Source organism: Microtus ochrogaster, unplaced genomic scaffold, assembly GCF_000317375.1.
Source record: "Microtus ochrogaster isolate Prairie Vole_2 unplaced genomic scaffold, MicOch1.0 UNK116, whole genome shotgun sequence".
In the NCBI taxonomy this organism is placed as follows: Eukaryota; Metazoa; Chordata; class Mammalia; order Rodentia; family Cricetidae; genus Microtus; species Microtus ochrogaster.
The window spans coordinates 61,793-76,655 of NW_004949214.1; the positions used below are offsets into that span (position 1 = coordinate 61,793).

At 41.9% G+C, this 14,863-nt stretch overlaps 1 protein-coding gene across 1 annotated transcript in view; it reads right to left on the reverse strand.

Moving 5' to 3' along the window:
- Nucleotides 1-7,180: 7,180 nt before the first annotated feature.
- The window catches only part of LOC101987312 (T-complex protein 11 X-linked protein 2), a 22,831-nt gene continuing 15,148 nt past the window's right edge, over nt 7,181-14,863 (reverse strand). The window contains exons 6-10 of the mRNA XM_005371607.2: nt 12,973-13,109; nt 11,505-11,719; nt 11,230-11,411; nt 9,940-10,103; nt 7,181-7,525 (exon numbers count right to left, since the gene is read on the reverse strand). Of these exons, the coding sequence (XP_005371664.1) occupies nt 7,290-7,525; nt 9,940-10,103; nt 11,230-11,411; nt 11,505-11,719; nt 12,973-13,109 (934 nt within the window). The 3' untranslated portion in view covers nt 7,181-7,289. The remainder of the gene's footprint in view (nt 7,526-9,939; nt 10,104-11,229; nt 11,412-11,504; nt 11,720-12,972; nt 13,110-14,863) is intronic.

A 14,863-nucleotide genomic window follows, 5' to 3' on the forward strand; every position in this document is an offset into this window, starting at 1 on the left:
CTCACCCTGCTCAGTTCATTTACTTCATTGACTATATATCCCCCTGGAACCACATTCCATACTTCTCTGCACACTACTTTTGATCCTGTTCTATTCTCGTTGGCAGCTCAGGTTGGCTGTGGGTAGTGGGATTTAATTAATTTTATGTCTCTTTATAGTTACGGTCTATATTGGTGTTACAGCTGTTATAGTAGTTACTTTTGTCCTCTCTGAACAGTAGGCTGCTCGCTAGCCTCACCCAATGAAACTTGAAGAGAAACCAACAGGAACTGATGTAGAGATCATAGCACAAGTAATAGGAAAAGCAGGGAAAATAATCATAACCGCTCAAATGATGAAACTAAAGGCAATGAAGTGGTTGAAAGTCTGGGCTAAGAATGCAAACTACGGGTGAAAAAGTTTCAGTGATTTCAAAGAAGATACCAAGTAAAGTTTGAAGGAATCCGACTAAGGACATGGAGTTAAAAACTACAAGAGAACTTCAGCAAGAAATTGAGAGACTGAAAACAAACAAAAAAATAGAAACATTAAAAGTACAAATAAAACAATCAAAGGAAAAGCCGTGTAGAAAGGCTCACCAGCAAACTGTATCAGTATCAGCTAAGTTAAAGACGATTAGGACTGGACAAAAGAATCAAGCAAATTCTACATTTAAACATCAATAACAAAAATAAATAAATAACGAAGGTGAACTCTGAGAAGCCCTAGCTCAACTAGGGTCGTACAGCATGCTCACCAGCTCACAGTAAAACCTCATGATTGCCAGGTAGTGGTGGTGTGAATCTTTAATCCCAGCACTCGGAAGGAAGAGACAAGCAGATGTCTGTGAGTTCGAGGCCAGCCTGGTCTACAGAGCTAGTTCTAGGACAGGCTCTGAAGCTACAGAGAAACCCTGTCTCAACCCCCCCTCCAAAAAAGCACAATTAAGTTGGTTTCTATCAGGGTCAGGGATGGTTGAAGTTACAAAAATCAATAAAGGCAATAAAGCACAGAAATACATTCAGAACTGAGACCACAGGGTGGTCTAACACATACAGGAAAATGTGCTTGCTTAAGCAGGGCACATGCTAAAACTGGAAAAACATGCAGAAAAGACATTGAAAAAGCCAAAGACCTGTTCATGACAAAAGTCCTGAAGTGTCTAAGAATACACCTCAACATAAAATGGTTCTATATAACAAACCTATAGCTAACATTATACTAAACTGTGAAGACCAGAAACCATTTTATCTAAAGCCAAGGAATAAAACAATAGAATCTGCTCTGTAAAACCCTTCTCAATATGCTGCTTGAAGGGTTTGCCCACAACAATAATGCAAAAGAAAGTAAATAGGATAAAACAAGAAGCTAATTCCAGGCCTGGATTGGCAGAGGAAACAGATGGTACCCCCCACCAGAGTTTTTGGTCTGGGGAGGTCAGAATCAACTAACAGCCCAACCAGCAGATCAATCAGGTGCCAGCATACCAAGCACTGCCTGAGTTTTCTAGGCCTAGGCACGAGAGAGAGTAAAGGCAACAGCTCCGTGTCATGCCTTTTGGCTGAGGGCAGGAAGTACTACCTGTGCCCCCTGTGACCCAAGCAAGACTCCCAACCCTGAGTTATCAGACACTATTGTAGTGAGAGAGTGCAGGGTAGGGAGGTGGAAGAGAGGGAGATGGACTGGTTCATGAGCTGGGGAGAAAGGCAGATCTGGAGAGGTGAGGGTGGTGAAGAGAGAGCTGACATGAATGGTGAGTTGGCCATCTGAGTCCAGAGAGATGTCCAGGCCTGGGCTATGACCAAGGGCCAAGTCTTACTGTGGGGTCCTGGAGCAGCCGAGGGAGGTTGAGTTGAAGTCTGCGGCTCCTGTCGGGGCTGGGGGCTGTGTAGGGGAGGGGCATGCTGCCACAGGAGCCATGGTGGTCCAAGTAGCCTGTACTGCCACCTGAGATGATGCTGACATCTGGGTCCAGGCTGCTGCCTAGGAACATGTTGGGATCTGTGCTCCTATCACAGCCAGGGTCTGGGCTGCAACTTATGGCCATCAGGGTGTCTGAGAGCCATTCTGCTACCAGGGACATCCTGATCTGAGTGGCTGCACTGGCACTCAGAGCCATGGTGGTTGCTTCCAAGTGCCATGTCTGGGACATTGTCCGTATAGCAACCAGGGTCTGGGTTGATGTCTGGGATTCCTGTTACCACCGAGGGCCAAGTAGATGACCAGGGCACTGGTCAGTCACCTCATTCAATACTGGTGCCTAAGGAACACGTTGCTGTCAGGGCCTTACTGATCTGGGTGGCTGGTGCTGCCACCTGAAGCCATGGAGATGTCTAGCACTGGCCACTGCCTAGGGCCATGTCTGGGTCCATGGTCTTGCTGCAGCTAAGGTTTGTGAAGATGCCTATGGCCCATGTTAGCAGAAGGGATCTTTGGAACCATGCTGTTGCTGGGCCTGGCTCTTCACTGGCCCTGGGATAGCTGTCCCTGCCCCTCACTGGATACTATAGCAAGGGAGTTGGCCCCTACCACTACAGGGAAAGCTCACCCCAATACAGGTAAAATGCCACCCCCTGCCACAGGTGTGCACCTCACCTGGGCAGGACACTGTAGCTGACCCTGTGGTCAGAAAGCAGGTTTGCTGATTCTAAAGACCTCCTCTCATCTGTCACATGGTGGCATGGGTGAGAGAGAGAAAGATGCCCTCCCGCCTCACTCATTACCACCTGCAGGTGAGCTGACCCTGAGGGCATGAGAGTGGGAGACCTGACCCTGCCTCCTCTCCTCTGTCATATGGTGGCATGGGTGAGAGAAAAGTTTCCACCTGGGGCAGGTGAGAGAACTGACCCTGGGCTCACAAGAGTGGGAGAGCTAGCCCTAACACACAGCAGCCGCAGTGCAAGGAAGAGCAGGCTCTGCCCCCTGTCTGGGCAGCACACTAGAGCTGACCCTGTGGTCTGGGGCAAAGGTGAGCTAACCCTGTCTGGCCTTGTATGCCCCCTACAGCAGTCAGCAGAGAGGGTCCTGCACCTTGCCTGGGCAAAACAGTAGAGCTGGCCCTGTGCTGTGAGTGTGGGAGACTGATCTGAGGACCTGAGAGCAGAAAAACTGGCCCCTCTCCTTGCTGTCCTGGAACTAGCTCTGTAGACCAGGCTGGCCTCGAACTCACAGAGATCCACCTGCCTCTGCCTCCCGAGTGCTGGGATTAAAGGTGTGCGCCACCACTGCCTGGCTGCAAAGACTTTTTAAAGAGAACTCTGAAAACATCTTAGGAAACAACAATCAAAAGTGATAAATTTAAAATATTCTGTAGAAAGGGCTGGAGAGACGGCTAGGTGGTTAACAATACTTGCTGTTCTTGCAGAGGTCTCAGGTTTAACTATTGGCACCCTGGTGGCAGCTAACGACAGTCGATAGCTCCAATGCTAGGAGACCTGACACCCTTTTCTGGTCTGTACAGACCCAAGAACACACACGGTGCACATACATACGTAAAGGCAAAATACTCATCTACACAGCTAATAGACAGCTCTTTGAAAAAAAAGCTTCTGTAGAGGAAACAAGTAACAGTGAAGAGACAAATCTCAGAACAAAAACAATCATTTCCAGCTATGGACCTAACAAGAATAATAACTACAATCCATAAAGAAACACAACTATTAATAAATAAAGGAACCAACAAATAACGAATGAAGTGGAGAGTTCTCCAAGGAATATGGCTAATAAATGCATTTAGAAATGGTAACTCCCCATAACCATCAGATAAATGCTTGGATAAAGCATACTGAAACTGTACCTTCCCCAGTCACAATGTTTCCCATCAGGAAAACAAATACCAAATGCTGGGTAGAACGTGGGAAGAAAGAACAGTCACACACACTATTAGAGGTTTTAAGAAGACAAATATTACAATGCCCTTTTCTACAAGTCCCCTTGCTCCACTCAAACATTCTTCTTTTTACATTTGCATGTATACAATATAAAATGTAATACATATAATATAATATGTAACACATATAAATATAATATATATAACATGTAATGTGCAATACATAATAAATGGTACATAATTATAATATAATATGCACTATTTAATGTATAATATGATATATATATAATATATAAGTATATACACATAGAATACACATTGTATATGTATAATACATGTATAATATATACATATATCTATATACTTTATGTATATATACAAGTATATGTGTGTGTAGTGTTTTGTGTAAATGTCATATGAAAACCTTTCACTGTGTACATCATGTAAGAAAAGTTGAGGTGAAATAAAACTGTCAGAATTTTGAGAAAAAAGTGACTGACCAGTATTCTTCAAATGTGTCAGAGTTGTGAAGCCAGAGAAGATTGAAGACCTGCTGATCTAGATGAGACTATGGAGAAATTCTGGTCAAATTCAATGAAGTATCTGGAATAAAAAAAAAAAACACATTACTGAAGTAACTCACTAAAAGCAAATGAAATCTGTAGTTAACTTATCAGCACATGAGCCATGTTAATATCCTAGGCTGGTTAATCTTACACTTTTATGAGATATCTAGATTATGCAAATCTTTGCGAGCACTCTCTTACAAGTCTAAAATCATTTCATGAAATCAGGATTAAAATGGTAGGTCTGGAAGCATACATCTGTAATCCCAGTATGAAGAAACAGAAAGCCAATGAGTAGATACCCAGTGACACTAAAGACCCCATTACAGGAAATGAAATCACACTTGTTTACAGTAGGTAGGTGGGCATAGATTTTAAAGTATTTAATGCAATAGAAATGGAAAGAAATACCTATACAATTCAGTCCTTGCTGTTGGAAAAGACCAACACAACCAAACTAATGACCTAGGAAACTAAGATGTAACTACGGAATACGATTCTTTTAAGGTCTCACCACCTTCGCTACCCCAGTTGAAGCAGACTTCAAAATCCTCTTACGGCTCCGGAAATGCCACCACGCCTGGCTCAGGAATATAAATCTTGGAAGAGGGGGTGAAAGGATGTATGGAGAAATTTAAAGAGAAAGTAGGAAATGATTAGTTACATACTTGACGAAACTGACCCCTCACACGGGCTGGGACCATTGAGGGATCCGTCCAGATGACAGACTAATCGCTCTACCCTTGCCATTTAGCCCCAAACAAGTTTAATTAATTAAAAGAGACTATTATAGTTTACTTACCTTGGAGGATTCTTGACTTATCCACTCCCTCAGCAGTGGCAGCCGCTCATTTCTGGAGAGGAGTTCCCGGTGGTGGGCACGCCATAGTCTTTGGTGGCGGCTGCCCCTCAACGGTTCTTTCCCCTATTTAAAGCAGCCGCTGCACTATTCTGATTGGCTTTGCAGGGTCAGCTGACTTGTCTCGAACCCTTCTACTACAGGCTCTACCTCGAGGCTCCTAACTTCCACTGCACCTCGAGACCAATGACCAGGCTGCAGTACCAGCAGGTTTAGATTATGTGCTCACTCACCTGCCTTAGGGATTGGGGATTCGGGATTAGAGTAAGGCTAAGGGTAGGGTTATGGTTAGAGCTAGGGTTAGGGCTAGTGTTAGGTTATGGAAAGTGTTAGTTACCAGCAAATAAATATATAAATCTATAGCTAGTGTCAGACTTAGTGGATAAAGCCCTAATCGTTTATTGTTCAACTTTTATCCCACAATGCTGATTGTATTTTTTTTCTTTTTCTTCGTACCATCCAGTCGAACATAGTACCCTTTATTCACATCCTACTGGGTATTTCATTGCCCATCGTTCATGAAACAAAAGTTTAAAATTTCAGGCACGTAGAAATCTGTGCCTACCACACATTAATGCACCCCAAATATCTGCTTTAGGGGTTGGTTGAGTGGGTATTTGAAATTTTTCTCTTGCCCCAATGCCTCCTTTTTCTTCTTCCATCACTAACTATCCAGCTGTGGTTGTAATCATTTGTGTTTTCCGGAAAAGCCTCCCTGTACGATCTCTTTTCTTGAGAACAGGGAGGGCAATAAAGTGAAAACAGACAGGACACTGGAGATGAATATCCTCCTTCTTCATCAGATAAAACCGATTTAGAAATTAGAAAGGCTGAGCGATTACCTGCACATTTAAAACGACAAGAGCTCCGGAGACAAAGAATGAAAACAGAAGACTTTCCAAGAAAGAAAAAAGAAAATCTTCCCTATAGAGAAAAGAGAAGGAAAGGAAATTTCTCAAAAAAAAAAGGAAAAGTGATGAATAAAAAAAAGGGTTTTCCCACTAACAAAGGAAAATATTGAATCAAAATCTAGAAATAAAAAAGGCCTATGGGGGAAAGGGGGGAGTATCTTCCCAGCAGATACAGAGAAAATAAAAGGACTCTTTCCAATATAAAAAAAATGAGAATTGTTAAAAATCAAAGAGCCCTCTCTCTGGCTGCAGTCTGCCTGTCTGCAGAATTTTGTTGTGTTTGCTTAACTTTGGTTAAAATTTTGTTGTTACTGTTTTTCCCTCAGAGTGGGAATAACTCCTTGTCAATGGTCCCTTCATGGGAGAATGGAAGATTTAAAACAAGCCCGGTTTCTAGTGAGAACAACTGAGGTCAGGACATAAAATACTAAGTCAATGCTATTTGAATTTCCAAAGATATTAGTAATTCATTGTATGGGAGATGTTCTCTCTTAACTAATTAATGTTTAAATGTTTAATTTTCATCAATCTTGGTCTCACTTGAATGTAAGCAGACAACAGCAACTTTCATCTCGTTCTCATTTCCATGATGCTTCATGATGCTTCAATCTACATCCCAAAATAGGTTGTGGTGATATTATCACTATGTTCTTTAAGTTTATAGGAAACTTCAATAGCACAATTGTTGCTTTGTATCCTCTTTCATTTTATAATTCAATAGGTTTCTGGTTTGTTAATTCTAGATAATTTTTAGATTTCTTGTACCAATCAAGGAAACTTTTTTCAACTGAAGAAAATAATATTAATGCCATTCCCTGCTGCCTGTCCAAGCTACCATACTAATAACAGACCTTCTTAGTCATTGCAGGGAAACTGAGATCCCAGTAGTTTTTCTGATAGGAGAAAAGGGCAAGAGACATGACTTTAGTTGCAACATAAAAGACACTGAGGTTTTCTTGCAGCTCAGGAATTTATTAATGAGGGGGGTTGGGCCATTGGGTGTTTATATGGTTGCCCCCTGCAGTTGCACCATGGCTATTAGTGAAGAAGAGGGCTGCTTGTGATTGTTGTTCAGAGATGATGTTATTCTGGGAGTATGATGAGTCCTCTCTTCAGATTCCTCATGCCAGGATTCGGGACCAGCATTACCAGATAGGTTTTTCTTCATTTTTTTCCGCATTTGGTGGAGAGAAGATATTTTTTAGGATCTCAGCATAGTATGGACTAAATACATGCTGGTTGTGATGCATCAGATTGACAAACTTCCACCCTAGTTGTGCCAACTCTGGCTCAATGAAAAGAAGTCCTCCTGGGAAGTCTAGGAGAGATTCCCGCATTCCATGAATCAAACAGCATTTAAGAAACAAATGTATCCGTTGTTCTGTCAAAGAGAACAAAATGAAAAGTAGAAAGAAGGGGTTTCAGAATAAACTCAACATTCACTGTCTGCTCACAAAAATTTTACATTTTTTTTCACTATGGAGGTTTGAATAAGAATGGCCCCCATAGGCTCATATATTTGAATGCTTAGTTACCAGGAAGTGGAACTGATCTAAAGGATTAGAAGGCCTATGAGGTGTGGCCTTGTTGGAGCAGCAGTGTTACTGGGGATGGGCTTTGAAGTTTCAAAAGCCCATGCCATGTCCAGTCTCTGCCTCTCTTTGCTTACAGATCATTATGTAGCTCTCAGCTACTTCCCCAGCACCACTCCTGCCTACCACCATGTTCCCTGCCATGGTGATAATGGACTAAGCCTCTGAAACTGTAAGAAAGCCTCAACTAAATGTTTTCTTTTATATGTGTTCCCTTGGTCATGGTATTGTTGCACAGGAGTAGAACAATGACTAAAACACAAGTTGGTCCTGGAAAATGGGTCATTGCTATGTCAGGCCTAACCATGCTGCTTGTGGGTAGAATACAGACTTTGGGACTTTGCATTAAGAAAACAGTTGAACCCATGTCATGAGAGGGAGCCTACCCCTGACACTACCTGAAGCACCAGGATCCATGGACTGGATAGCTCAGAGAACTAGGATAGAACCAAACATAACTGGAGGAAAAAAATGTCATGGTAACATGAACCAGCAGCCAGAGAGCCTGCATGGAACTGACCCAGACTCTGTATGTATGTTATGGCTATGTAGCTTGGTCTTCTTGTGGGATTCTTAACAGTGGGAGCAGAGCTGTCTCTGACTCTTTTGCCTGCTTTTGGGACCCTTTCTTCACACTGGGTTGCCTTGGCCATGAGGTGGTGCTTAGTCTTACAGCAACTTTCTATGTTATGTTTTGTTAATATCCATGGGAGACCTACCCTTTCCTTAACAGAGATGGGGGAGGAGTAAATGGGGGGGACAGAGGGGAGAGTGAGGAGGAGAGGAGAAAGGTGGAAATGCAGTCAGCACATAAAAATAAAGCAGTTGAACATTTTAAGCAGGGCTTAGTGGCTCATACTGGTAAGAGTGTGGAAGATGGAGTTGTTGAGATCAATTTGGACTATGATGGCCCAGCTCAAGAGGTTTCATAGTAGAAGAAGAATAATTAGTAAGTGGGCTAGAGATGATTTTGTGATATATTGGTTTAAAAAAAAGTGGCTTCTTTTTGTCCTTGTCCTAAAAATCTGGCTGAAGATAAAATGAAGTTTTGGATTAATGTCATTGGCAGAAAAGATTTCAAGACAGCCTAGTATTGACTCTGTTGTGTGGTTATTAATGGTCACTCTTGTGCAGGTCTATCATGAAAAGGAACAAACTTATCAAGAAAAAATATGAGCTGTATAGTTTGTGGAGAAAAAGAACATCATGAAGTGTAATGAAGCTAAGGTCAATACTGAGCTAAAATATTTCAAGAAAAGCCTGATGCTCAATTAAATAAAGGGAGTGGTGACCTCAGGGTAAGACCCTGCTCAGCTAAGCTTCCAACTTGTGAAAAGGAATAAAAGGAAAAATTAAGCAGTGAAGAAAATCATCAAAACCAGAAATCTGATGCAAATGTAATTGTAGGAGAGGACCTTGTTCCAGCTCCAGCAAGCTGCAGAACTTGGAAGCTTCAAGAGAAGGGTCCTGGAGTCTCCCTCCCCAGCTAAGGAAAGCCACTGAGGCCAAGTGTGTAGCAGGAAATCCCCTGAATGGAGGTCCAGAGAGGCTACTGTGTGAGGCAGTGAAGATAAAGCCTGGGTGATGTTGGAGATGCCAGAGTAATGGGATACCTACCAAGGAAGGCTGCAGATTGGATGTGAAACCAACCCAAGAGAGAGACGCATACTGTAGTCATCAAAACTAAAAGGAGATGAAGTTCTGAAAAGTACATTGACATCAGATGTGGAGATGCAAACGTTGGAGTTTTCCCTGCTGGGTTTTGAATTTGCTTTTGGACCAGTATTTGCTCACTATACTCCCTTTCCACACTTTTGATATTATATGTTGGAAGTATGTGATATTTAATTTTAATTTTACAAAAGATTACAGTTAAAGGACTGTCACAAGTCCCTGAAAATTTGAACTCTGGACTTTTTAGACAGTGTTGAGACTGTGATAGGCTATGGGAACTTTGAAGATGGACTGAATGATTTTTTTTTGCATTATGATATGGCTATATAAACCTTTCTGGGCCAGGGAGTGGAATGTGGTGGTTTGAATAAGATGATGCCCATGGGCACATATGTTTTAATGCTTAGTCACCAAGGAGGAAAACTTTTTGGCAGGATTAGAAGGATTTGGAGGAATGGCTTTGTAGAATGAGAGTTTAACTTCTACCTGACATATTACTGTTAGTTCTTACCACTTGGGGGACTCTTACCAATGATGGTACGAATGCAGTTCTCCTTCTTGGCAATGTTCCGAAGTTGGCCTACAAGTGATGCCCTGTTTTCACTGCTCAGAACAGTGAGGCCTGTGTCCTTGAGTCCCTGCTGGATTTCTTGGGATATCTGATCGCTGACGCTGAGCATAGACTCTTCTGGCCTGGAGAATGAAAAAAATAAAGTTTTCCAGATATAAGGGCCAAACCCTAATATCCCCATCCTAAAAGTAGGCATACCCAAGAAGAATTGTGACCCTCTCACCATCAATAGACAACATGAATCAATGAGCACATATAAGAGTTTTGTTATTATCTTTAAGGTACCAAATTATTCATGTATTACTATATGCCAAATTTAAATGGAACAATATATATTGGGCAAGGGTTTGGTTACATCCTGAACATTAGAATATTGTTCTTAGATATTTTACATAGTATTCTTTCCTACTTTACAAAAATGCAAGTAAACTGATAAAATTACATTTCTATCTCCCCTTTCTACTCTGATATAGAATCTCTGCATGCATGGAACTGGCAATCAATATTTATGACTAAATGATCAATTTCTGGGTATAAATTACAAAAATCCACTGTCCCCTGATGAAATACACAGTGTCTCACCAATAGAAAACATAATAATGAATATTTTAACAAAGTAACCACTTTATCCTCCTTCTGGGTAGTAAATTGTTATTCTTCTCTATGTCAAAACTAAAATACCAGCAATCTTTTTGGCTCTGGTTCCCAGGGGGCCTTTTATGTGAAGAATAATGGAATGTTGTATTGCCTGTCTATGGCCTAAATGGCACTGTAAAGACATGAAAGAACTGGAAAGCTCACTTGGAAACATGCCTGCCACACAAAAATGAGAACCTGAGCTTGGTTCCACAGTACTCACACAAAAAGCCAAATGTGATGGTGTACGACTGTCATCACAGAACTGTGGAGGCATAGACAGGTTTCTCCCTGGAACTTGCTGGCCAGCCAGCCTAACCTAATTAGTTAGCTTCAAGTTCAATGAGAGACCGTGTTTTAAAAAATAAGGTGGAAAACAAGAGAAAAATCCTTGCAGTTTACCTCTGGCCTTGACATGTGCACACACTTGCACAAACAAATGACCCTGTACATACATGTGCATACACACACACACACACACACACAAATGGAAAGATCGATAGAACATACTTGGAGCTAAATTCTTTTGTTAAAGCCTTGGACAGGCAAATGACCATGTACGTACATGTGCATACACACACACATGCAAATGGAAAGATTTATAAAACATACTTGGAGCTAAATTCTTTTGTTAGATCCGTGGTTATGCTTTTCAGTTTTTCCACAAACTCTGGTGAACTGAATAAAACACCACAACAGAAACTCCTTGCAACAAGTAAAACGGATGCAAGAATCGTCAAGTGGTGTAATTTGGACCTCATAGCCTGTAGTCGCGCCTTATCCATCAGCATAGTCTGGTTAGGCAAGAAAGAACAGACTGTTAGGAGGGCTGCAGTGGCGTTCCTGAGTAAGAGGTAACGAGATAATTCCTCAACACACATTCCTACCTCAGGGAACTCTTCATTCCCATGGTCCCTAAGAACAAGGTTTAGATATCCTTGGTATAACACTGTTGTAAGACTAGGTGGGTCTGGGTCAGTGGTTGAAAATGGAAACAAACTTATGCCAAAAGAGGAGCTCGGCGAGACAGATGTGCTTGGCAGTGGTTTGGTGACTTCTGTGGCAGCTCTAGTCATCCATTTGATGGTGCAATCAAGGAGATCTATGGAAGAGAAGGGGAAGAATATGTTTAAACTGTGAAGCTTAAAGTTGGAGACTTCAAGCTAGTCCCTTGGTGAAGAAAAGAGCAATTTTAAAAGCTATAATGGAACAGGGTATTTCCTTCCAGAATAGTTCTCACCGTATAAGAAGGTGCCATGCAGGTATTTGGTTGGGAACACACCACCAACCTGTGGACCCTGTTTCCCACAATACCAACATTTCAGGCAAGATCTGCAAACTAGTGCAATGCCAGCATGACCAATATTAGGGTAATCAATAACTTTCTGATAGAATCAGGGACCCACTCCATAGGAGGGAGTTTATGCCTGGCTTTGTAAGCCTTGCAAAGACCCATGTCTGAAGAGTACATAGTCCCTAGGAATGAGCCTATTGCTTCATTTTTCTAACTAGAAACATTGTCAAACTATTGCTAAATATTTATATCCACACTCATATGTTGTTTTCAGACTTGATCAGAGATGCTTCTTTTTGCAGAAAACAGCAATTAGTGCAATGACTTGTGACTGGGCAAAATGCTAAGAATAAGTAACTATTGTACAGTCAGCTCTAAACAGAACATCCATTGCATCCCTTCTAAGGCTCAGGGAACACCATAGAATAGAAGGCAGAGAGAGTACAAACTAGGGATGACAGAGAGGAGGGCAGTGAATTGTTATGTTCTGGACATGACATGGCTTTTGCAATCATGATCTAAAGCAGCTGAGACAGTTAAGCTATCCTGAGTCTGAACAAGACTGCGTCTGTCAAAACCCAGTCATGGGTAAGGAAGGGGCTCATGGGTCTGTGCCATCCTTCAGGAACTACCTGGTGGTAGCTTCCGAGAGAGGGAGAGTCATTCAGTGATGTACCACCAAGTGAGTTGTTCCTACTCCAGTGGATGGTTCCATACACACAGGAAGATATGAATAATTTTCCAACTCAGGTGGTCATAAAACAAAAAGACAGGAAAGCAGGACAGGGGATCCTTAAAAGGGGGAATTGTGGGAATGGGAGAGTATAAGAAAGGCTGGGGTTGGGAGTGATCAGATTGTACCATGTACATGTATGACACTGTCAAAGATTAAACTTAATTTTTAAAATGAATTGTATAGGTCTTTCTGTCTTAGAAAACTTTGCTTATCTTCACTCCTGATCCAAGAAGTAAACTTTCTACTCAAAAGTAAAAAATCATTGTAAAAAAAGATAAAGAAAATCAAAGATTAATTTCCCCCTCTAGTTAAATTATAAACATACTGGGCTGCTTGTCAAGGAGTTCCTGGAATTTAGCTCGTTCATATTGGATAGAATGTTCTTGCAAGTATGGCCGAATGTTCTTGATCGTATAGTTCATCATGTCCATTTTCATCAGGCCAAGAACATGGAAGATGCCCCTGTCACAGACAAAAACAGAATATTTAAATTTTGAACAGAAAACTAGTGTTTGGGAGTGGAGGTCAAGGAAGAAATAATAAAGTCCCAGTATTTAGAAAAAGAATGGGCCTGTAAAGTACTTACTTCAATCACAGACTACAAGTGTTGGAACATGCACTCAAAAAAACTACTTAATTGCTTTGAGTAGGGACCTAATGAGAGGTATTTATGTCATGAGGGCTAAGTGGATTGAATTATAAAAGAAGGATGATGTGGGAGTCTGCTGATTTGTGTTGATTTTATTGGTTAAATAAAGAGACTGCCTTGGCCCTTTCAGAGGACAGAAAATTAGGTAGGCAGAGTAGACTGAACAGAATGCTGGGAGAAAGAAGCAGATTGAGGAGTCGCCATGATTCTCCTACCGGACACAGACACAGGTTAAGATCTTCCCTGGTAAGACACCTCGTGGTGTTACAGGGATATTAATAATGGGTTAGGTCAATATGTAAGAGCTAGCCAATAAGAGGCTGGAACTAATGGGCCAGGCAGTGTTTAAAAGAATACAGTTTCCGTGTAATTATTTCGGGGCATAAGCTAGCTATGCGGGCGGCCGGGTGCCAGGGATGCAGCCTTGCTGCTCCTACTACAACAGAGTGTATGGGCTAAATCCACTTAAAAACCTGAAAAGGCTTAAAAATAAGGGAGAGAGAGTTTAACACAGAATTTTGCTGTTTGTTGGTGGTGTGCTGTAGAGAGATTTCCTGATTCGGCAACAGCAGCAAAACAAAAACAAAAAAACAAAAAAGAAACACTGTGTCATTTTAAAGCACTGCTTCCTGGGGCTGTGCTGCCAGTACAAACTCTGGCTTTAAAGCATTTCAAGGGATTTTATGGGACTGGATGATTGTGTTCCCACTTGGGATTGGAAGAAGAGTGCTCTGAGACCATGCCAATGGCTCAGCGCTCCCCACCTGCACCTGGGCAGATGGCAGAATCAGGCTTAGGCAGGAGGAAGAGCATGGCGGATTCCTGGCGCCATACAGAGACGTGTTTTCAGACTGCACAATGCTCTGCGTGTCAGATTTGGATGTAACTTGGATGAAAAGAATTTCTGCATGCTCAGTCTCAGAATTAAAGTGCTGAGTGCCGCTCCTACCTGGCGGCCCCAGAGCTAGCACAAAATGGTACGTCCTCCATTTTTAAATTTTCCTGGCTCAGCAGCAGGAAAAAACTGGCTGTTTTAAAATGCCGGCTTTCTGGGCTGTGCCACCATTGTGATCTCTGTCTGGCTCCTGCAGGAGACAGAGCTTTTGAATGGAGCATATGGAGTAAAATGCTACAACTTGTTTGATGGCAGTGTGGACTGCTGTGTGCCTGGAACTGTGTGTGGCTCAGGGGCACCAAATGGCTCTGAGGCAGGAGTGGCTCAGCTCCGCCATGCTGAACTGTGCTGGTCTCAGGCAGGAACTACCGTGATTACCTTAAAAACAGCGCAGTTAAGGTTTCGACTGGGCAGGACACAGGCGGTACCGTATTACCTATACATGGTGCAACTTAAGTTTTTAAGAACTGCTTAACATTTTAAGAAATGCTTCTGGATAGTAAAAAAAAATTACATATTCACAATGGAACAGATTCAGACACTATTGGATGAATGTACGTAGGCTTGGGAGAGAGAAGAAAATGAATATAAAGAATAAAGTTAATGTCTTAAAAAAGGGTAAAGTCTTTAAAGATACAGAGTACAGATAGTTAAGAGATTAAAAGAAATAAA